This window comes from Phyllobates terribilis, unplaced genomic scaffold, assembly GCF_046119375.1.
Source record: "Phyllobates terribilis strain yellow unplaced genomic scaffold, ASM4611937v1 Scaffold_1__5_contigs__length_1240528914, whole genome shotgun sequence".
Lineage (NCBI taxonomy): Eukaryota > Metazoa > Chordata > Amphibia > Anura > Dendrobatidae > Phyllobates > Phyllobates terribilis.
Genome location: NW_027362761.1, coordinates 1,186,428,940 through 1,186,455,455, shown reverse-complemented (window position 1 = coordinate 1,186,455,455; position 26,516 = coordinate 1,186,428,940). Strand labels below are relative to the sequence as shown.

The 26,516-nt window shown below is 38.6% G+C and overlaps 1 protein-coding gene across 1 annotated transcript in view; it reads left to right on the top strand.

The window, feature by feature from the left end:
• LOC141210089 (catenin alpha-2-like) overlaps positions 1-26,516 on the top strand; it is a 592,305-nt gene that overhangs the window by 236,734 nt on the left and 329,055 nt on the right. The window contains exon 3 of the mRNA XM_073664707.1: positions 16,250-16,445. Coding sequence (XP_073520808.1) covers positions 16,250-16,445 — 196 coding nt within the window. The remainder of the gene's footprint in view (positions 1-16,249; positions 16,446-26,516) is intronic.

Genomic DNA, 26,516 nt, shown 5'->3' with positions numbered 1-26,516 from the left:
CCGCTGAGGCTGGTGTTGTGGGTGCAGCAGAGCGTAGCATAACTCCCCACGGGAGGAGTATAGCCTCAGAGCAGTGTATGCGGAGGATGGGGGTGATGGTGCAGGGCAGCAGCAGTAACGACACGGAGTCAGTGATGCAGTCCAGGGCCTTTACTCACAGTTCTTATTATCCAGACCACGTCTGCAGGTAACGGCTGCCCACGTCGTACTGTGCTCACCAGGTGAGGGGCTCAGACAACTCCCAGATAACTTTGGAGCGCTTCACAGGACCCCCTTTGTGTGTCCTTTGTCTGGCCTTTCTTACCAACCCTTCTGTCCGGCTGCCTCGGGCCTCCTCTTGGTAAACTTGGCGCCAGTTTCCCTGACCCTATGTGGTGCCTTCCTAGCGGGTGTAGCGAGGGGCTGCGCCACATAAAATGTCAGAGCCTCCGGTTTCTAGCTGAGGGTCGTTTCCTGCCTCCACTAGTTTCGGGGACCGGTCTCCCCCTTTGGCCTGACCCCTCTACGCAGGTGGATTCGGGCGTGCGGTGGCGACTCACCCATCCGCACCCCTGGGATCCCTTCATTCCTCGTTCCTGGAGCCTTCTCCGCTCCTCTTCCTTCCTTCTCCCTCTTCCAGGCCTGGGCCTCTGTTACTAGGCCCGCGTCCGGAGCAGAGCTCATGCAGAGCCCCTGCTCCCTGCCACTTCTGCTCAGATTTCTCTGCACTGAACTAAGATGGTGCCCACCTTTTATACTCCCTTCTCAATGCACCCAGGAACTGCTTCCTCCCTGCTCCTGCACTACAGGGTTCCCCTTCCTCAGTGTTCCCTCCCCCCACTCCAGCCAGGGACAGGGACTGTCGTGCCCATCTCAGAGGCATATTGGTCGCCTGCCCCACGGCAATGTGGTGTAATGCATGCAGGTGTCGGGTCCTGATCCACACTCCATCCTTACCTGAGAGTGAGATATCACACCTCTGGATGAGGTGCAATACCTCTGTAGCAACCGAGCCCTCAGGGTGCTACAGTTCCATTCATCTTCAGCCTAGGTGACGTATTGTGATACAGGGCCGTGATTTTGGCTATAAAAGGGTCCCCTAGACCCCTACCCCAAGCTTTTTAAGAGAATCATATATGGCGTGCCAGGAGACTCTATGGAATGCTTTCTCAGCATCCAACGAGAGTATCTAATTACAAAATTTTAACTGCATCTAGCCCAGGAAATACTTTGTGCCTAGTAGCAGTGTCTGCTAGTCAGCGGATTATCCCGGCTGTTAAGCAAGCTACACCACCTGTAGTTTGGACACTTAATTTTTTCAAAGGAAATGCTTCGGGACCACGGGATACTCAGTGAAGAGCATCAGGAGGCACCCCAAGGCATAGGGGCTGGGACTGGCAGTAGGATGCCTTGCGGTGGACAGCCGAGCTCGATCCTTATAAAAGCTTTTTAACTGCAGCAGCTTTAGTGGACGCTACTGGAGCTGGAATTACGCGGCTGCTGGTATGAGACTTGCCCTCCAATAGATCCTTGTAAATGGATTTAAAGTGTATTCATTCAAATTAGAGAGACAATTTAAATTATAAAGCTTAGAGCTGCCTCCACCACAGGGGGGCTCACTCGACCCACCAGCGGACAGGCACCAGTATTGGGAGAGGGGGGCTGGCCGTCAGGGTTCACCGCGGCTCTGGCACAAACCCGGCAACGCGGAGGTGGCACGGGCAGGAGCGGACTGAACGTGTCGGCTTCTCACTTTTTGGATTTTAGAAGGGCATGACATGCCTATATCTGTGTCTCCCCCTCCTTTTACTCCTCCACCTCTTTTCTTTTCGCATGACTATATGTACTTGTCACTTTTCCATGTGTTAGTTGTGTCTTCTGAGCAGTTTGTCAGCTTTTGGACACCTTTGAAGGTGTTTTCTATGTGTTTCTATGTGTTTTTGTTTGCCTGCCATTGGTTTTAACGGTGTTCGAAGGTGTTCGACGAACAGTTCGACGAACAGTTCGGCGAACACACGGGTGTTCGACGAACCGAACCGTACTCGAACACTACGGGGGTGGCTCAACACTAGTTATTAGAGGGCAATACACATTTCTATTTTAACTTTAGCTGTGGAAAAAAATAACTTTTTTGAGAAGATTAGCAGGCAAAAAAGAAAAACCTTTCTGCCACATAAAAGATAATATCACTTGTGAAAACTATTATTGCCTAATATGAAACAGAATATATATACACTATCATACCATACACTATGTACAAGAATACAACTACTATAACACTGCTCCTATGTAAAAAATTATAACTACTATAATACCGCCCCCTATGTACAAGAATACAACTACTATAATACTGCTCCTATGTACAAGAATATAAGTACTATAATACTGCCCCTATGTACAAGAATATAACTACTATAATACTGCCCCCTATGTACAACAATACAACTACTATAATACCGCCCCCTATGTACAAGAATACAACGACTATAACACTGCTCCTATGTACAAGAATATAACTACTATAATACTGCCCCTATGTACAAGAATATAACTACTATAATACTGCTCCTATGTACAACCATATAACTACTATAAAACTGCTCCTATGTACAAGAATATAACTACTATAATACTGCCCCCTATGTACAAGAATATAACTACTATAATACCGCCCCCTATGTGCAAGAATACAACTACTATAATACTGCCCCCTATGTACAAGAATATAACTACTATAATACTGCCCCTATGTACAAGAATATAACTACTATAATACTGCCCCCTATGCACAAGAATATAACTACTATAATACTGCACGCTATGTGCAAGAATAAAACTACTATAATACTGCCCCTATGTACAAGAATATAAGTACTATAATACTGCTGCCATGTACAAGAATATAACTACTATAATACTGCCCTCTATGTATAAGAATATAACTACTATAATACTGCCCCTATGTACAAGAATATAACTACTATAATACTGCCCCCTATGTATAAGAATATAAAAACTATAATACCGCCTCCTATGTATAAGAATATAACTACTATAATACTTCCCCCTGTGTACAAGAATATAGCTACTATAATACTGCCCCCTATGTGCAAGAATATAACTAACATAATACTGTCTCCTGTGTACAAGAATATAACTACTATAATACTGCCCCCTATGAAGAAGAATATAACTACTATAATACTGCCCCTATGTACAAGAATATAACTACTATAATACTGCCCCCTATGTACAAGAATATAACTACTATAAAACTGCTCCTATGTACAAGAATATAACTACTATAATACAGCACCCTATGTACAAGAATATAACTACTATAAAACTACTCGTATGTACAAGAATATAACTACTATAATACTGCCCCCTATGTACAAGAATATAACTACTATAATACTGCCCCTATGTACAAGAATATAACTACTATAATACTGCCCCCTATGTACAAGAATATAACTACTATAAAACTGCTCCTATGTACAAGAATATAACTACTATAATACTGCCCCCTATGTACGAGAATATAACTACTATAATACTGCCCCCTATGTACAAGAATATAGCTACTATAATACTGCCCCTATGTACAAGAATATAACTACTATAAAACTGCTCCTATGTACAAGAATAAAACTACTATAATACAGCCCCCTATGTACAAGAATATAACTACTATAATACCGCCCCCTATGTGCAAGAATACAACTACTATAATACTGCCCCCTATGTACAAGAATATAACTACTATAATACTGCCCCTATGTACAAGAATATAACTACTATAATACTGCCCCCTATGCACAAGAATATAACTACTATAATACTGCACCCTATGTGCAAGAATATAACTACTATAATACTGCCCCTATGTACAAGAATATAAGTACTATAATACTGCTGCCATGTACAAGAATATAACTACTATAATACTGCCCTCTATATATAAGAATATAACTACTATAATACTGCCCCTATGTACAAGAATATAACTACTATAATACTGCCCCCTATGTATAAGAATATAAAAACTATAATACCGCCCCCTATGTATAAGAATATAACTACTATAATACTTCCCCCTGTGTACAAGAATATAGCTACTATAATACTGCCCCCTATGTGCAAGAATATAACTAACATAATACTGTCTCCTGTGTACAAGAATATAACTACTATAATACTGCCCCATGTACAAGAATATAACTACTATAATACTAACACCTATGTACAAGAATATAACTACTATAATACTGCCCCCTATGTACAAGAATATATCTACTATAATATTGCACCCTATGTACAAGAATATAACTACTATAATACGGCCCCCTATGTACAAGAACATAACTACTATGATACTGCTCCTATGTAAAAGAATATAGCTACTATAATACTTCCCCCTATGTACAAGAATATATCTACTATAATACTGCCCCTATGTACAAGAATATAACTACTATAATACTGCTCCTATGTACAAGAATATAACTACTATAATACTGCTCCTATGTAAAAGAATATAGCTACTATAATACTTCCCCCTATGTACAAGAATATAACTACAATAATACCGCCCCCTATGTACAAGAATACAACTACTATAATACTGCCCCCTATGTACAAGAATATAACTACTATAATACTGCCCCTATGTACAAGAATATTACTACTATAATACTGCCCCCTATGTACAAGAATATAACTACTATAATACTGCCCCCTATGTGCAAGAATATAACTACTATAATACTGCCCCTGTGTACAAGAATATAACTACTATAATACTGCCCCTATGTACAAGAATATAACTACTATAATACTGCTCCCATGTACAAGAATATAACTACTATAATACTGCCCCCTATGTATAAGAATATAACTACTATAATACTGCCCCTATGTGCAAGAATATAACTACTATAATACTGCCCCCTATGTATAAGAATATAAAAACTATAATACTGCCCCCTATGTATAAGAATATAACTACTATTATACTGCCCCCTGTGTACAAGAAAATAACTACTATAATACTGCCCCCTATGTGCAAGAATATAACTAACATAATACTGTCTCCTGTGTACAAGAATATAACTACTATAATACTGCCCCCTATGTACAATAATATAACTACTATAATACTGCCTCTATGAACAGGAATATAACTACTATAATACTAACACCTATGTATAAGAATATAACTACTATAATACTGCCCCCTATGTACAAGAACATAACTACTATAATACTGCCCCTATGTACAAGAATATAACTACTATAATACTGCTCCTATGTACAAGAATATAATTACTATAATAGTGCTCCAATGTACAAGAATATAACTACTATAATACTAACACCTATGTACAAGAATATATCTACTATAATACTGCCCCCTATGTACAAGAACATAACTAGTATAATACTGCCCCTATGTACAAGAATATAACTACTATAATACTGCCCCTTTGTACAAGAATATAACTACTATAATACTGCTCCTATGTACAAGAATATAACTACTATAATACTGCCTCTATGTACAAGAATACAAATACTATAATACTCCTCCTATGTACAAGAATACAACTACTAAAATACTGCCCCTATGTACAAGAATATAACTACTATAATTCTGCTCCTATGTACAAGAATATAACTAAGATAATACTGCCCCTATGTGAAAGAATATAGCTACTATAATACTGTTCCCTATGTACAAGAATATAACTACTATAATACTGCTTCTATGTTCAAGAATATAACTACTATAATACTGCCCCCTATGTACAATAATATAACTACTATAATGCTGCCCCTGTGTACAAGAATATAACTACTATAATACTGCTTCTATGTTCAAGAATATAACTACTATAATACTGCCCCTATGTACAAGAATATAACTACTATAATACTGCCCCCTATGTACAAGAATATTACTACTATAATACTGCTCCCTATGTACAAGAATATAACTACTATAATACTGCTCCCTATGTACAAGAATATAACTACTATAATACTGCCCCTATGTACAAGAATATAACTACTATAATACTGCCCCTCTGTACAAGAATATAACTACTATAATGCTGCCCCCTATGTACAAGAATATAACTACTATAATACTGCCCCCTATGAAGAAGAATATAACTACTATAATACTGCCCCTATGTACAAGAATATAACTACTATAATACTGCCCCCTATGTACAAGAATATAACTACTATAAAACTGCTCCTATGTACAAGAATATAACTACTATAATACAGCACCCTATGTACAAGAATATAACTACTATAAAACTACTCGTATGTACAAGAATATAACTACTATAATACTGCCCCCTATGTACAAGAATATAACTACTATAATACTGCCCCTATGTACAAGAATATAACTACTATAATACTGCCCCCTATGTACAAGAATATAACTACTATAAAACTGCTCCTATGTACAAGAATATAACTACTATAATACTGCCCCCTATGTACGAGAATATAACTACTATAATACTGCCCCCTATGTACAAGAATATAGCTACTATAATACTGCCCCCTATGTACAAGAATATAACTACTATAAAACTGCTCCTATGTACAAGAATAAAACTACTATAATACAGCCCCCTATGTACAAGAATATAACTACTATAATACCGCCCCCTATATGCAAGAATACAACTACTATAATACTGCCCCCTATGTACAATAATATAACTACTATAATACTGCCCCTATGTACAAGAATATAACTACTATAATACTGCCCCCTATGCACAAGAATATAACTACTATAATACTGCACCCTATGTGCAAGAATATAACTACTATAATACTGCCCCTATGTACAAGAATATAAGTACTATAATACTGCTGCCATGTACAAGAATATAACTACTATAATACTGCCCTCTATATATAAGAATATAACTACTATAATACTGCCCCTATGTACAAGAATATAACTACTATAATACTGCCCCCTATGTATAAGAATATAAAAACTATAATACCGCCCCCTATGTATAAGAATATAACTACTATAATACTTCCCCCTGTGTACAAGAATATAGCTACTATAATACTGCCCCCTATGTGCAAGAATATAACTAACATAATACTGTCTCCTGTGTACAAGAATATAACTACTATAATACTGCCCCATGTACAAGAATATAACTACTATAATACTAACACCTATGTACAAGAATATAACTACTATAATACTGCCCCCTATGTACAAGAATATATCTACTATAATATTGCACCCTATGTACAAGAATATAACTACTATAATACGGCCCCCTATGTACAAGAACATAACTACTATGATACTGCTCCTATGTACAAGAATATAACTACTATAATACTGCCCCTATGTACAAGAATATAACTACTATAATACTGCTCCTATGTACAAGAATATAACTACTATAATACTGCTCCTATGTAAAAGAATATAGCTACTATAATACTTCCCCCTATGTACAAGAATATAACTACAATAATACCGCCCCCTATGTACAAGAATACAACTACTATAATACTGCCCCCTATGTACAAGAATATAACTACTATAATACTGCCCCTATGTACAAGAATATTACTACTATAATACTGCCCCCTATGTACAAGAATATAACTACTATAATACTGCCCCCTATGTGCAAGAATATAACTACTATAATACTGCCCCTGTGTACAAGAATATAACTACTATAATACTGCCCCTATGTACAAGAATATAACTACTATAATACTGCTCCCATGTACAAGAATATAACTACTATAATACTGCCCCCTATGTATAAGAATATAACTACTATAATACTGCCCCCTATGTATAAGAATATAAAAACTATAATACTGCCCCCTATGTATAAGAATATAACTACTATTATACTGCCCCCTGTGTACAAGAAAATAACTACTATAATACTGCCCCCTTTGTGCAAGAATATAACTAACATAATACTGTCTCCTGTGTACAAGAATATAACTACTATAATACTGCCCCCTATGTATAAGAATATAACTACTATAATACTGCCCCCTATGTACAAGAACATAACTACTATAATACTGCCCCTATGTACAAGAATATAACTACTATAATACTGCTCCTATGTACAAGAATATAATTACTATAATAGTGCTCCAATGTACAAGAATATAACTACTATAATACTAACACCTATGTACAAGAATATATCTACTATAATACTGCCCCCTATGTACAAGAACATAACTAGTATAATACTGCCCCTATGTACAAGAATATAACTACTATAATACTGCCCCTTTGTACAAGAATATAACAACTATAATACTGCTCCTATGTACAAGAATATAACTACTATAATACTGCCTCTATGTACAAGAATACAAATACTATAATACTCCTCCTATGTACAAGAATACAACTACTATAATACTGCCCCTATGTACAAGAATATAACTACTATAATTCTGCTCCTATGTACAAGAATATAACTAAGATAATACTGCCCCTATGTGAAAGAATATAGCTACTATAATACTGTTCCCTATGTACAAGAATATAACTACTATAATACTGCTTCTATGTTCAAGAATATAACTACTATAATACTGCCCCCTATGTACAATAATATAACTACTATAATGCTGCCCCTGTGTACAAGAATATAACTACTATAATACTGCTTCTATGTTCAAGAATATAACTACTATAATACTGCCCCCTATGTACAAGAATATAACTACTATAATACTGCCCCCTATGTACAAGAATATTACTACTATAATACTGCTCCCTATGTACAAGAATATAACTACTATAATACTGCTCCCTATGTACAAGAATATAACTACTATAATACTGCCCCTATGTACAAGAATATAACTACTATAATACTGCCCCTCTGTACAAGAATATAACTACTATAATGCTGCCCCCTATGTACAAGAATATAACTACTATAATGCTGCCCCCTATGTACAAGAATATAACTACTATAATACTGCCCCTATGTACAAGAATATAACTGCTATAATTATGCTCCTATGTACAAGAATATAACTACTATAATACTGCCTCTATGTACAAGAATATAACTACTATAATACTTCTCCCTTTGTACAAGAATATAACTACTATAATACTGCTCCTGTGTACAAGAATATAACTACTATAATACTGCCCCCTATGTACAGGAATATAACTACTATAATACTGCTCCTATGTACAAGAATATAACTACTATAATACTGCTCCCTATGTGCAAGAATATAACTACTATAATACTGCTCCCTATGTGCAAGAATATAACTACTATAATACTGCTCCTATAAACAAGAATATAACTACTATAATACTGCTCCTGTGTACAAGAATATAACTACTATAATACTGCCCCTATGTACAAGAATATAACTACTATAAAACTGCCCCTATATAGAAGAATATATCTACTATAATACTGTATCCTATGGACAAGAATATAACTACTATAATTCTGCTCCTGTGTACAAGAATATAACTACTATAATACTGCTCCTATGTACAAGAATATAACTACTATAATACTGCTCCTATGTACAAGAATATAACTACTATAATACTGCCCCCTATGTACAATAATATAACTACTAAAATACTGCCCCTATGAACAGGAATATAACTACTATAATACTAACACCTATGTATAAGAATATAACTACTATAATACTGCCCCCTATGTACAAGAACATAACTACTATAATACTGCCCCTATGTATAAGAATATAACTACTATAATACTGCTCCTATGTACAAGAATATAATTACTATAATACTGCTCCAATGTACAAGAATATAACTACTATAATACTAACACCTATGTACAAGAATATATCTACTATAATACTGCCCCCTATGTACAAGAACATAACTACTATAATACTGCCCCTATGTACAAGAATATAACTACTATAATACTGCCCCTTTGTACAAGAATATTACTACTATAATACTGCTCCTATGTACAAGAATATAACTACTATAATACTGCCTCTATGTACAAGAATACAAATACTATAATACTCCTCCTATGTACAAGAATACAACTACTATAATACTGCCCCTATGTACAAGAATATAACTACTATAATTCTGCTCCTATGTACAAGAATATAACTAAGATAATACTGCCCCTATGTGAAAGAATATAGCTACTATAATACTGTTCCCTATGTACAAGAATATAACTACTATAATACTGCTTCTATGTTCAAGAATATAACTACTATAATACTTCCCCCTATGTACAATAATATATCTACTATAATGCTGCCCCTATGTACAAGAATATAACTACTATAATACTGCTTCTATGTTCAAGAATATAACTACTATAATACTGCCCCTATGTACAAGAATATAACTACTATAATACTGCCCCTATGTACAAGAATATAACTACTATAATACTGCCCCCTATGTACAAGAATATAACTACTATAATACTACCCCCTATGTACAAGAATATTACTACTATAATACTGCTCCCTATGTACAAGAATATAACTACTATAATACTGCTCCCTATGTACAAGAATATAACTACTATAATACTGCCCCTATGTACAAGAATATAACTACTATAATACTGCCCCTATGTACAAGAATATAACTACTATAATGCTGCCCCCTATGTACAAGAATATAACTACTATAATACTGCCCCATGTACAAGAATATTACTACTATAATACTGCCCCCTATGTACAAGAATATAACTACTATAATACTGCCCCCTATGTGCAAGAATATAACTACTATAATACTGCCCCTGTGTACAAGAATATAACTACTATAATACTGCCCCTATGTACAAGAATATAACTACTATAATACTGCTCCCATGTACAAGAATATAACTACTATAATACTGCCCCCTATGTATAAGAATATAACTACTATAATACTGCCCCTATGTGCAAGAATATAACTACTATAATACTGCCCCCTATGTATAAGAATATAAAAACTATAATACTGCCCCCTATGTATAAGAATATAACTACTATTATACTGCCCCCTGTGTACAAGAAAATAACTACTATAATACTGCCCCCTATGTGCAAGAATATAACTAACATAATACTGTCTCCTGTGTACAAGAATATAACTACTATAATACTGCCCCCTATGTACAATAATATAACTACTATAATACTGCCTCTATGAACAGGAATATAACTACTATAATACTAACACCTATGTATAAGAATATAACTACTATAATACTGCCCCCTATGTACAAGAACATAACTACTATAATACTGCCCCTATGTACAAGAATATAACTACTATAATACTGCTCCTATGTACAAGAATATAATTACTATAATACTGCTCCAATATACAAGAATATAACTACTATAATACTAACACCTATGTACAAGAATATATCTACTATAATACTGCACCCTATGTACAAGAACATAACTAGTATAATACTGCCCCTATGTACAAGAATATAACTACTATAATACTGCCCCTTTGTACAAGAATATAACTACTATAATACTGCTCCTATGTACAAGAATATAACTACTATAATACTGCCTCTATGTACAAGAATACAAATACTATAATACTCCTCCTATGTACAAGAATACAACTACTATAATACTGCCCCTATGTACAAGAATATAACTACTATAATTCTGCTCCTATGTACAAGAATATAACTCAGATAATACTGCCCCTATGTGAAAGAATATAGCTACTATAGTACTGTTCCCTATGTACAAGAATATAACTACTATAATACTGCTTCTATGTTCAAGAATATAACTACTATAATACTGCCCCCTATGTACAATAATATAACTATTATAATGCTGCCCCTGTGTACAAGAATATAACTACTATAATACTGCTTCTATGTTCAAGAATATAACTACTATAATACTGCCCCCTATGTACAAGAATATAACTACTATAATACTGCCCCCTATGTACAAGAATATTACTACTATAATACTGCTCCCTATGTACAAGAATATAACTACTATAATACTGCTCCATATGTACAAGAATACTGCCCCTATGTACAAGAATATAACTACTATAATACTGCCCCTATGTACAAGAATATAACTACTATAATGCTGCCCCCTATGTGCAAGAATATAACTACTATAATGCTGCCCCCTATGTACAAGAATATAACTACTATAATACTGCCCCTATGTACAAGAATATAACTGCTATAATTATGCTCCTATGTACAAGAATATAACTACTATAATACTGCCTCTATGTACAAGAATATAACTACTATAATACTGCTCCCTTTGTACAAGAATATAACTACTATAATACTGCTCCTATGTACAAGAATATAACTACTATAATACTGCCCCCTATGTACAGGAATATAACTACTATAATACTGCTCCTATGTACATAAATATAACTACTATAATACTGCTCCCTATGTGCAAGAATATAACTACTATAATACTGCTCCTATAAACAAGAATATAACTACTATAATACTGCTCCTGTGTACAAGAATATAACTACTATAATACTGCCCCTATGTACAAGAATATAACTACTATAAAACTGCCCCTATATAGAAGAATATATCTACTATAATACTGTATCCTATGGACAAGAATATAACTACTATAATTCTGCTCCTGTGTACAAGAATATAACTACTATAATACTGCTCCTATGTACAAGAATATAACTACTATAATACTGCCCCCTATGTACAAGAATATAACTACTATAATACTGCTCCTATGTACAAGAATATAACTACTATAATACTGCCCCCTATGTACAATAATATAACTACTAAAATACTGCCCCTATGAACAGGAATATAACTACTATAATACTAACACCTATGTATAAGAATATAACTACTATAATACTGCCCCCTATGTACAAGAACATAACTACTATAATACTGCCCCTATGTATAAGAATATAACTACTATAATACTGCTCCTATGTACAAGAATATAATTACTATAATACTGCTCCAATGTACAAGAATATAACTACTATAATACTAACACCTATGTACAAGAATATATCTACTATAATACTGCCCCCTATGTACAAGAACATAACTACTATAATACTGCCCCTATGTACAAGAATATAACTACTATAATACTGCCCCTTTGTACAAGAATATTACTACTATAATACTGCTCCTATGTACAAGAATATAACTACTATAATACTGCCTCTATGTACAAGAATACAAATACTATAATACTCCTCCTATGTACAAGAATACAACTACTATAATACTGCCCCTATGTACAAGAATATAACTACTATAATTCTGATCCTATGTACAAGAATATAACTAAGATAATACTGCCCCTATGTGAAAGAATATAGCTACTATAATACTGTTCCCTATGTACAAGAATATAACTACTATAATACTGCTTCTATGTTCAAGAATATAACTACTATAATACTTCCCCCTATGTACAATAATATATCTACTATAATGCTGCCCCTATGTACAAGAATATAACTACTATAATACTGCTTCTATGTTCAAGAATATAACTACTATAATACTGCCCCTATGTACAAGAATATAACTACTATAATACTGCCCCTATGTACAAGAATATAACTACTATAATACTGCCCCCTATGTACAAGAATATAACTACTATAATACTACCCCCTATGTACAAGAATATTACTACTATAATACTGCTCCCTATGTACAAGAATATAACTACTATAATACTGCTCCCTATGTACAAGAATATAACTACTATAATACTGCCCCTATGTACAAGAATATAACTACTATAATACTGCCCCTATGTACAAGAATATAACTACTATAATGCTGCCCCTATGTACAAGAATATAACTACTATAATGCTGCCCCCTATGTACAAGAATATAACTACTATAATACTGCCCCTATGTACAAGAATATAACTACTATAATACTGCTCCCTATGTACAAGAATATAACTACTATAATACTGCTCCTATGTACAATAATATAACTACTATAATACTGCCCCCTATGTACAGGAATATAACTACTATAATACTGCTCCTATGTACAAGAATATAACTACTATAATACTGCTCCCTATGTGCAAGAATATAACTACTATAATACTGCTCCCTATGTGCAAGAATATAACTACTATAATACTGCTCCTATAAACAAGAATATAACTACTATAATACTGCTCCTGTGTACAAGAATATAACTACTATAAAACTGCCCCTATATAGAAGAATATATCTACTATAATACTGTATCCTATGGACAAGAATATAACTACTATAATTCTGCTCCTGTGTACAAGAATATAACTACTATAATACTGCCCCTATGTGAAAGAATATTACTTTGTAATAATTATTATTATTCACTTTTTTATTCATTTTCTAGTACTGTGTATGGGGATATATTATACAATTTATTGCTGCACATTCTTTTTTTTGTACTGTGTTCTTTTTTAATGGATGTGTTCATGTTTAGGCATGACTTTTAAGTTTCTAAGGTTTGACAATATGGGAGAAAGGAGCCATAACCCTGGGAGGGCGGTAGAGGGGGCCATATTAGTGTAAGCAGTCAGGCAATAAGGCCGTGCATTGGAGTGGAAGGATGGCATTATACCTGGAAGGAATCATCCATACAACAAAATGTCAGCGCAGCCTTTACACAGGTCATTGCCCGTTTCCCGCAGCTCGGTGATCCATTAGTCCAGCGGATAGGAGAATATTAATGTGCAGCTATTGGCATTTACATGGAGCGACACAGAGGATGGAGGAGAGCAATGGAGTCTCACAAAGAAGATATTGATGGCATCGATGACCACTTCCAAATATCGTCCTAATTAAGCGCTAATGCCCGGTGTGACGCCTTTGGTGTTTCTTTTCCTGTTATAACTAATGAGATTTTTAGTCTACGTATTGACTGCTTTAAACAAGTCCCTGCGTCTCCAGCGCACGCGGTTGGTGGTGGTGGAGGTTGATGGGGGGGCGACAAATAACAGACTAAAAAGAATAACAAAGATTTGTGATAATAAGATATTTCCATGGTAGTTGCCTAAGATGATAAAAATATATATTTTTTTGTTAGTTTTATTTATTTTTTAAAAAACTAAATAGCGCCACTTATAACCAAAGGTTGTGTCCGGTATTGCAGCATTTATTTATATGGGACTGAGCTGTAATACTAGACACATCCCATAGTCGAGAGAGGAGCTTTTTCTAGGAAACATTAAAAAAATGGATAATTTTATTATTATATTTAAAGGGGTTGTCCTGTTTCAACAATATTTTGCACGGAGTGTCAGTTTTATGAAGAATAAGCTCAGTTTTACTTTTTCTTCTCGGGCCCAGCGCCATGTCTCTGCTGCTACCTCTGTCTCAGTTGATCTGCTGCAGTCAATCACTGAGCTCAGCAGCTGTGCCACTGTAGATGACAGGAACTGCTGAGCTCAGTGATTGGCTGCAGCGCTCTTGACATTGTGTCACCACTACAGCCAATCAACAGAGACTTGGGAATTGATAGAAATGCAACCCTGGACCTGGAAAGGAGAAGTAAAGCTCAGCGTGTTTGTTTCTAACATAAAATTGAGCCTTTGAGAAAAAGTTTGTTAAAAAGGGCCAAGTCCTTTAATTTCATGGTCTGGTATTGGAGGGGGGTCAATATTTTTATCTCTATTCTGTGGTCTGAATTTTTTTTGTTTTGTCTTGAGTTTTGCTCTGGAGTGTGGCTGATATTTGGGGTGTAAAAATTTCACAAGCTGAATTTTGGGGTTCATAATATTTTTTTGGAGTCTTTAATAATGTTTTGTGTCTTCATGGGATTTAAAAGATCATTAATGCTTTCTAAAAAAAATGAAAGGCTGTTACAGAAATAGTGACGCAGCACTAATTGGAGGAGATATTCTGTTTAAGTGGGAAAAAAAATCCATTAAAAAGTCTTCTAATAAATATACAGCAAATATTTTGAAAAAAAAAAAGTTTATTACCATAAACCCCACCCATGTGGAACCCAACAGGTCAAATCCTTTTATAGCTACAGTGTCCATAGAAAAAAAATATCAAAAGTTTTGAACTACTACATGTCTTACCAATCAGAGACCAGATATACTGTATGTATATATACATTTATTTCCCATGTTGCTGGTTATTCTGTTATTGATCCATGCCTGTGTGACTGATCCACATTCATTTCTCCCGAAGGTGACAACTCTGGTAAATACAAGCAACAAGGGCCCATCGGGTAAAAAGAAAGGACGATCTAAAAAAGCTCATGTCCTGGCAGGCTCCGTGGAACAAGCCACGCTAAACTTTTTGGAAAAAGGCGAACAGATTGCAAAAGAAAGTCAGGACCTAAAAGAGGAGTTAATATCTGCAGTAGAGGATGTCAGGAAACAAGGTAACGAGATTGTGTTCATCATCTGTAGATTGCAGTTATTTATTCCAATGGGTGTGCAACCAAATATTAAATTAACAGTGCCAACAATTTTGCCCATTTTTGGGGTTTTGTGTGAAATTATTCCCAATTTGCATTTTTTTCCTCTTTTATTCAAATACACATGGTGTCATCGCTCGGCTTCAGGATTCAGTTCAGTGACCTATGGCTGTGGGTCAGTTTCCCTTGCAATTTGACCACAATTAGTGATGGGCGAGTATGTTTGGTTAACCCTTTCGGCAAGTATGCTCGGGCGAGTACCGAGTATCTTCAGCGTACCCGGTGATATGTTTTAATCACTCCCGGGCTCATGATTTGTGACTGTTTGACAACTTTAATACATGTGAGGAATGTGAAAGAAACAAGCATTCCTCACATGTATTAAAGCTGTCAAACAGTCGCAGATCGTGAGCACGGGAGCGATTCAACCATATCACCGAGCAGCTGTAAATACTCGGAGCTCGGCCCGAGCATACTCGCCAAAAGGGTCAACCGAACATATTAGCTCATCACTAACCACAATCTGTGTTATCTTTGTACACATGTTCTTATCTTGGTTTTGCTGTGTTGCTTCTATGCAGGTGTTTTATCTTCCTCGTTTGGTTTGTCCTATCACATCTTGGGAGGGGCTTTTTATACTCTCCAGGAACATGCAGTCTTTGCTGGCTATATTCTAAGTTAGATGGATGTTTGGAGTCCCAGCTTCCCTGTTAAGGATTATCTTGCCGAGGTTTTCTTTATTGCTTCTCCTGCGGTTTGTTTGCGTGTTCCCATTCCCAGCACTCTTCCTTTTTTGATACATTTAGGGCCTGGGGGTCTCCATGTATACTGAAGGTCTTTTTGGGTTCTTTCTTTTTCTTCCACCTTCATGTATCACTGTGTGAACACGTCTTTAGCCCTGTGTCTCACCCTCTGTGTGCATTACGTCATGTTGTTGTTCTGGTTACACTCTGTGTATAATTGAGGGTGCAGGTAAGGACACTCAGGGTCAGCTGAGGTTGAGAGGGGGCACCATTATGTAATTTTAGGATGCCAACTCCCTCTATCAGATGGACAAATCAGGGTCAAGTTAGGTATTTGCCTACACTGTAAATGAACCTGTGGTGTGCAGATTGAACATCTCCCCTGGTTTATTCATCCCAGTGCGAGTAATAGGGCTCAGTCATAACACAAAGTAAACATGTATAGAACAAAACGTGTAATTGCAGTAATTTTCTGGGATAAATACTTCATTTTCTGAAACAATTTCAAGGGTGCAAAAAATTTTGACCATGACTATGTATAGAGCTCAACATTTGGAGAACTGGTGGATCTGCAGCAGATAAAACAGTGATTTTATTAAAATTGGAGCAAGCAGCCCAGTAAGTCAGACATCACTCAAATTAAGATCTCTGCCCCAATAATATTCTACTCTCAGATTGGGTAGCAAAATTTGGCGACAGATTCCTTTTAAATAAAAATAAAAGAAAATAAAAATCTATGCAAGTTTGGTATCTCCATAATCATACTGACCTGAAAAATCTTGTCTCTGGGTCATTTTTACAGTATAAAGAACACTTAAAAAAAAAACGCAATGGCAGAATTGAAGGGGTTAAAATCACCTGTTCTAGGAATTTACGTGCACCGTAGCTCCTCTATCCTCCATGCCAGCGATTGCTTTCATAAGGTCACGGTCAATGTCTAAATGCCAGACAGCAGCACTGGAAGAGCTGAAGACCGGAGTGGAAAATCGAGGAGCAGCGGTGGCGAAAGGACCGGTGAGTTCCTAGGACTGTTCCTAGGACAGGTGAGCATGATGTATTGGTCTCTTTGCAGCCCTCTTATGCTTTGGGGTCTGGAGAGACTTCAGAACATAATAAATGTTTTTCCATAGCAATCGAGGCACTTTCGATTACAACAAATTTTCAGACCATGTTGAAACTGTCCGATAAAAAGAGTTAATCTGCCCGAAAAAGGAGATTTGCTCATCTCTAAGTATGTGACAAAATTAACTGGGATTTGTTTGTTTTCTCTATAGTATCCCTTTAAGATGAGATGGCTATCTTCCATGGTGCATGTAGGCTGTTATGTGCGCTTTGGTTTTGTTGGTACAAATCCAACTTAGCATGGAAGTCTGCGAAGTGTGACAGTGGGAGTAACATGGCACTGTAACATACCTGGCGGCGTCCTTGCATAGTGGTCCATCTCCCACTGTGCAAGAACGCGTACTTGATCTCCAGTCCAGTCTGCTAGCCTGGCTTCCCTCCATGCTGTCTGCTTGCCTCTGTTTCTGCTGCTTAAGGGCGGCGCCCGATCACTTCCTGCTTTTTGTACCTGCTGCAGGCACACCCCTTGTGCGTCCTCAGCCTATTGCTGTCTGTCATCTGGTATTTAACACAGCTCCTCCCTGGAATCCATGCCTGAGCATTGTGTTTCATTCAGTGTGCGCCTTCACTCTGAATGTGCCAGGTCCCTTTCTGTGTTTGCTTGCCTGCCCTTCCTGGAGGCTGTATTTCCAGGCCTGTCTGAACTCGCTCCTTGCCTGTTCGTTCCGCCTTCTAGGGGCCGCATACCTAGACCCGCTCCTGTATCTTGTCTGTCCTGTCAGAACACGCTCCTAGCCTGTTCCTTCCGCCTTCTAGGGGCTGCATACCTAGACCCGCTCCTGTATCTTGCTACTATGTCTGTTCTTGTCTGAATACTCTTCTAGCCTGCTTCCTGTTTTTCTCTATGTCCGTACCTTTCCTTTTTCTGCAGAGTCTGAACTCGTACCTAACTCCTGCTCGTTGTCACTGTACTTCCGTTTGGGAGTTTGTGGTCCACTCGCTACTTCACTGCAAGCACCCTGTGGGTATCTGGTTCTGCCTTTCCCTTCCTGTCTGTTCCGTGTGAACAGAGCACTGTCCCCTCTGCCCTGCCTCGCTCTCCGCTCCTGCAGTTCTCGCCCTGCTCTGACCCTTTGCTCGCTGCTCCGGCAGTCTCGCTCTGCTCTGACCCTTTGCTCGCTGCTCCGGCAGTCTCGCTCTACTCTGACCCTTTGCTCGCTGCTCCGGCAGTCTCGCTCTGCTCTGACCCTTTGCTCGTTGCTCCGGCAGTCTCGTCCTGCTCTACTCTTGCTCACCGCTCCAGGCGGCCTCGTCCTGCTCTACTCTTGCTCACCGCTCCAGACGGCCTCGTCCTGCTCTACTCTCACTCACCACTCCAGGCGGCCTCGTCCTGCTCTACTCTCGCTCACCGCTCCAGGCGGCCTCATCCTGCTCTTCTCTCGCTCACCGCTCTAGGCGGTCTCGTCTTGCCCTGCTCTCGCTCACCACTCTGGGCGGCCTCACTCTGCTGTGTTTGTCCGCCACATCTGTGGTTCTGTTCCTGAGTCCCAGTGTGTACTGGGTCCTATCCTGCCTGTGTTCCAACCTGCTAGTGCCTCCCTGTCTGCACTCTAGCCGTGCTTGCCTGTACCCCCCTGCCTGCATACCCGCCTGCCTGCATACCAGTCGTGGCTGCCTATACCCACCAGTCTGTGTGCCAGCCTAACCTGTCTGTTCCTGTATTCCCCTGTGTGGGTCAACAGCCATGTCCGGGGTCTGTCCTGGAGTAGCACCTGGTCCCTCTGCTCGGTTCCTCCTTGGTGCACTGGCGTCGTATGCCGTCGTGCGACCCTGGTCGGATCGGGTGAATACTTAGTTACGCCCCTCCAGGCATTCACTCTCCGGCACGGTCCAGTGGAATCACTACATATACCGCTCAGCCTGGGCGTGTGCATTACAGGCACCGAAAGATGGAGGAGGGAACACGTGCGGCGTATGCACCAATCCCATGGAAGACGTGCCGCACACACCCTGAATTCTGCAGGTTTTTCCCACGTCACTCATACATAAGACACGTATTGCACATACCAGTTACTCACTGCTCAAACATAGGATACTTAACTAACACATGCCCCTTACTCATACCTAAAACCATGCCCACCCAAAAAACAACGTCTCAAGGTGCAAATGGGTGACCGAGTGACCAAAAACTTTTTTCCGTAATCTTGGTTCTAAATAAGTAGAGCAGATCTGCAAAATAAAACTAATAATAATAATGACATTCTTGCTTTCAGACTTTACATGCAGGACAATAAATTAATTTCCTAATAGTATTTCTTATAAAATGACTTTTGTTCAGCTCAGTGTAATCAATGCTGAGCAGCGGTTACTTCTGGGGTTGCATTGAAGGATGCGGCCGAAAGAAGCCAAGAGAAAGTGTAAAAACGTCTTTGGGGGATTACACTCATTCTTCGCCTCTTCTTGTGGAGTAATTCATGTTCTGCGAGCAGTATACAGAGAATTCCTTCCTGTAAAATGTCCTATGAATGCTTTCATCCTTGCAGGCAATGGCTCTTTATCAGCTGCAACAGAGTATGCGCTTAGCGTATATGCAGACTGAGCTCTTATTCTAAGGACTTTTTTAGTTTTTTTTTTTTGCAAAAAATAAATAAAGATAAATTCAAGTTGTTTTTTTTTTCACCTCATTAAAATAAGCTTTTCTTTATTATTTCCAAAGAAGTCTTCAGACATCTTGCTTTTAACAACTCTAGTAATAGGACAAAGAATTATAGTCCATCTATCACTGAGCTTTCCAATATTTACCTACTTTTTTCCCCCCAAAAATATCCCCACTCTTTCAATGGGCTACGTCTGGGTTTGCAGCATTGCCTTGAATGGGGGTAGACTGCTGAGCCTTGGCTGTTAACTACTTAAACGCCGCTGTCAATCTCTAACATTGATACTTGAATGGAATATGTGCCAGTGCTCATGCGTTCTGGTTTCCATTGACCCCCCATGACACGATCGTAGGTAACATCGAGTCATTATAACAGTCGGAGATCAGCTGAAGGCCCCCATTACTGCCATCTTTGGCTTTCTCTGGAGCTCAGCTATCCACCCTATTTTTGGCCCTATCGGAGGTGAACACTACATCTAGCTGCCCGCCTCCAATAGGTGTATACGGCCAAAAATAATGCACAACAGATCATACTGTGACTCTTTCTATACAGTTATAGTAAATGGTCCTGTTGATGCATACTGTATACCCAAATCCCATTTGCTGTAGGTTCAGACGTAAACTCCAACTGGGCCACCGAATGTGAGAGAAACTCTCTGTGAAATCACTCTAAGAAGAAAGATTCTCCTTGGATAGATTGCTTCAGCTCTTGGAAGTTGGTTGTGAAAGATGGATAACCAAGAAGCAGAGATGCAAGCTGGGTGTGTTGCAAGGTAGGATAGTTTGTGGTAGCAAGCCTGCAACTGAAGCTGGATAAGTGACAATCTGCATTTTTAACACGACCAGAACATCATGGATGCCTTAGGAAGACAGAAGGATAGCTCAGCTCGAGCAGGTATGGCCAGGAGACCAGAAGATATACCTGTCTATTCGTGGGGACCTTGAGACAGCACAGTCATCATGAGGTTGAGGCAACGTGTAGGCCAGACCTGAGAATGTAATTAAGAGATACTGGACTTGGCAGGCTGCAGCACAGGTACTGCAAGAAAGTGGGATCTGGTCAGTGAAGGGCAGATGGATAATATGGAATGCTTATTGACATATTGCTGAAACGTAGTTAACCAGTGATGTGCCTCCACATGTGACTGTCATTCCTGTGCCTCTGTGTAAAACAAAAGCTGTTAACAACATGCTTTGTAACTGCGACCTACTGTATATATGATTTTTTTTTTCAGTTCTACCAGTAAAGTTCACATCATTTTTATAATCTGGACATCCTTCCTTGCTATTGGATTATATCTAAGGTCCCTGTTACAGCCAATGGTATGCGGCAATAGTGAGGAACATTGGAAGTCTCTGACATTGACATGCGCACACGCAGGAACCTCTCTGTGGTTGCATCAAAACACCTCAGCCTGTCGACCGTTTTCAGCTTATTATGTGCATCAGCATCAGTTGGACATCAGTTGGACATGGTCAGGGGGAATTTTTACCCTCTGGATACAAATAAGAATGTAAATTCCAAGACAGCATGCAAAGGTCTTAAAAATGGTAAGATATGTTGTGATTAGCACCTACATGGTAGCATAGAAAGTGATTTTTCACCGGGCCTAGGAGCTTCACGCTTCTACTCTGTTGGGTATAAGGTTGTCTGGACCCAATGTTCACAAGTTGACCACTATTAAATGGTTTAGGATTTTTGACATTACTGAGGCACACGGTGTAATATCTTCAAACTTTCCTACTAGCATAAACCCCCAGTAAGATAAGGCAGACATTAAAGCAGCGAGGTCCTAAATTCTCTCCGCTCTGCCTATTCCGGAGAGACGGGATATGTGACACATAACATTGTTCTCCATTACAGAGATACATTGTACATTCCAAGTAAGCAGGGTCACAAACATCGGCGACGTCCGCAGTTAGCGAGACAGCTTTATATGGCGTTATCGGAGATGAAATGTTTACAAGCGCACCCACAAAATACATCACCGGTAATAAAACCAGGAGAGCGTAATAAGGTCTGCGAGGGGCCTGATCATCCAGTAAAACCTGCAAATGGAAAATAATTATTAGATTGCTGAAAAAAAACGTTAGAATTTATCTCCTCGTTCTCCGGTGTATGGTATCTCAGGTAAGCAGCCGTTCAGGGGCAGGAAAATTAGATTATATTTTTTATATATATTGGTGGTTTTCACAGACATAGTATGAGCAAATAATGGTCTTATCTCTCCTCCCGGGATGATGTTCAGAATTAATGGCGATCGCCGTTCAAAGAGAAAAGGAAATGTGTTACGTGCATTTGGATACGAAGAAAAGACTAATCCGCTCTAATCCTAAGGGATTGCTTTACCAATGGACCATTAATGCTGAACTACCATTGAAGAGAAGTTATCCATAGTTTTGAGGATAACCTATTCTCACATATTCAACACCAGTTTTTAATGATCAGCCTTACTTCATTACAGTTCACATTCCAGCAGGGGATTACAGATGAAGCCCCGAAGAATGAGATTCGGACAGAACCAAGATGGAGGCATTTACTAAAATAACTCAGACAGGATCACCTTGTATTCCATTTGGCTTGTGTTCTGGCAATGTCCGTCTTTTTAGGCAGATGCAGACATATGGACAACCATGACAGACAGAGCACACAAAAATGAATGGCTCCATCAGGGGCTCCATCCAAAAATTTTATGGGCTTTAGACAGAAGCCCCTGAGTCTCGAAGTAGAGTGAAACATAATGTGAATATAGTGCTTTTTATTTTTGGATGATGTATATTGAGGTACCTTTTGTTACCCCCTTTCCATATGGTGTGTTGCCATGCAATGTACAAACAATAACACCATAAAATGGTTAATTAACGCCTTACAGTATGTTATCTGAAAAAAAGTCTATACCATATGTTGGCCAAATAAAACACAGTTGTCTAAGTAATAATGCTATCACATTGCGACATTAATATCCCATATACACGAAAAAGGACATACTGCGACCATGTAACTGCTCAATACTACGTATGATCAATTTTTTTTTAAATTTGAATTTGTGAGCTCCGGTGAATTTTTCCCCAAAATTTGTATGGCAAAAATTTGTACCCCAGCTACTCCAGTTGCCAGGAAAAGACACATATAACACTCTCGGGTCATCTAAGACTGTGCTCAAGTTTCTTTAATGTAAACATATCCTTAGCAATGTCAAAGCAACTTCCACATAGGTTTCTATGGGAAAGCGGATGGTAAATATTTTTCACTGCACACATACTATCTGTAAATTTTGTTCAGTAATTTTTGGCTTTCTCTCACTCTCTCTATTTCTGAGCTGTAAGCTGTGATATTCTCTCATTAAACAACTTCACCCTAAAATGGATGCTGTGTTTCCTGCTCCAGCTTTTATATACTGCAGGCTATGATAAGCTGTACTATACTAGCCAGGCACTTTTGGGAAGCCGTCTGATTGAGCCTGAGAACATGTGAGTCTTCTCTGGTAGATGCAGTCGTCAGCATTGTATAAAATAGCAGCAGGCATTTTTGAAGATTCACACAAATCGAATGATAAATTGATCAAATTAGCTGCGTCCAGCAAATTTCCTAAAATTTGTCGCAGGTTGGAATTGCATTAAATCAAATCGATTTGCTCATCTCTACTCCATGCCTAAAGTAATCTATGTTTTCACTGGGGAATAAACCCAGGACATTCTAAATTTAAAACAGATGTTTTGACCACTACACAACAAAATATGATCGGGATGCCTAAAGTAATCTAATAATAGTGCTGTACTGTGTCTACATAGTACGGATATGTCACAATTAGCACCACTAACCACCACGATAAGATGCCTATACATTACTAATCCTTTAGTCAAATTGTTAAATAAAAACAAACACCCAGAATAAATTATTTTATTTGAAATAAAACACACGCACACTTTTACTTTTTTATTTAAAAATAACAAACACTGTTATACTCACCTAGCATCTAATCCCCGATGCCATTGTCTCCTGTAAGAAAGCAAAAATAAAAAAACAACAATATCCCTCACATGGCTGAAGTTCTATCCCATGCCGTAATCCAAGTCTGGGATAAATAGTTTTCAACCTGGATAGTGCCAAGATGTGACCATCCCTGCTGAAAACCACTGAACAATGAGCTGCTGCGAGCTCAGCCTCAGTGACTAACGGTGATGTCATAGAGTTCACCATCAGCAGTTAATGATCTTACTGCTGATCAGAGGCAGTGCTTGCCACTCTGTCATACATATGACAGCCTGGCAAACACCCAATATTCAGGCCCCCCATTCATGTGAATATGGGTCCTTGTTCGGGTTTGGGTACTGTTCTGGTACTCGAACTTTTAATAAACTGTTCAGTGTTTGACTGAATCCGCTGAAGCTGAACAGTCAGGGCTTCACCCATCACTACCTGGCACCATTCTTATGCAATTAACCTGCTGATTAACCCTAAATCTGCAGGTTAATATCATTATGTGACAGGTTTCCTTTAAATAAGGAAAGTTTGTGCACATTACACAGATTGTTCAAATATAGTGTACAGATCCTGCTGAGCAGCAGCTGAAAGGAGCTTCTAAAAGAGCATAAACTGTGCATTGACACAGCACTGTAGCATAGTGTTTTGGAGAGAAGGAAACAAAATAATATGAAGTATATTACAAAAATTGAATAAAAATTACTAATAAATTAAATAAAAAACCCTAACTCCTTCTATGCTCGTTGCCTTGCAACAATACTTTCATTGGCTTCTTCTATGATGAGGTCAACAAAGGTTCCTTTTAAACCCAGTCAGTTCGACGTTGAGGTGAGCGACCGATTCTAATGCACACGCCCGGAATGACTGGCGTGTGCGTGTATATGTAGTGATTCCACTGGACCGTACCGGAGAGTGAATGCCTGGAGGGGCGTAACTAAGTATCCACCCGATCCGACCAAGGTCGCACGACGGCATACGACGCCAGTGCACCAAGGAGGGACCGAGCAGAGGGACCAGGTGCTACTCCAGGTCAGACCCCGGACACAGCTGTTGACCCACACCGGGGAATACAGGAACAGGCAGGTGAGGCTGGCACACAGACTGGTGGGTACAGGCAGACACGGAAGGTATGCAGACGGGTCGATGCTAGCAAGCATGACTGGTATGCAAACAGGGAGGTACTGACAGGTATGGCCGGTATGCAGGCAGGTGGATGTTGGTAAGCACGACTGGTATGCAGGCAGGGAGGTACTGGCAGGTACGACAGGTTGGAGCACAGAGTGGATAGGACCCAGTACAGACTGGGACTCAGGAACAGAACCGCAGATGCGGTGGACAAACACAGCAGAGTGAGGCCGCCCAGAGCGGCGAGCAAGAGCAGAGCAAGACGAGGCCGCCTGGAGCGGTGAGCAAGAGTAGAGCAGGACGAGACCACCTGGAGCAGTGAGCAAAGGGTCAGAGCAGAGCGAGACTGCCGGAGCAGCGAGCAAAGGGTCAGAGCAGAGTGAGACTGCCGGAGCAGCGAGCAAATGGTCAGAGCAGAGCGAGACTGCCGGAGCAGTGAGCAAAGGGTCAGAGCAGAGCAAGTC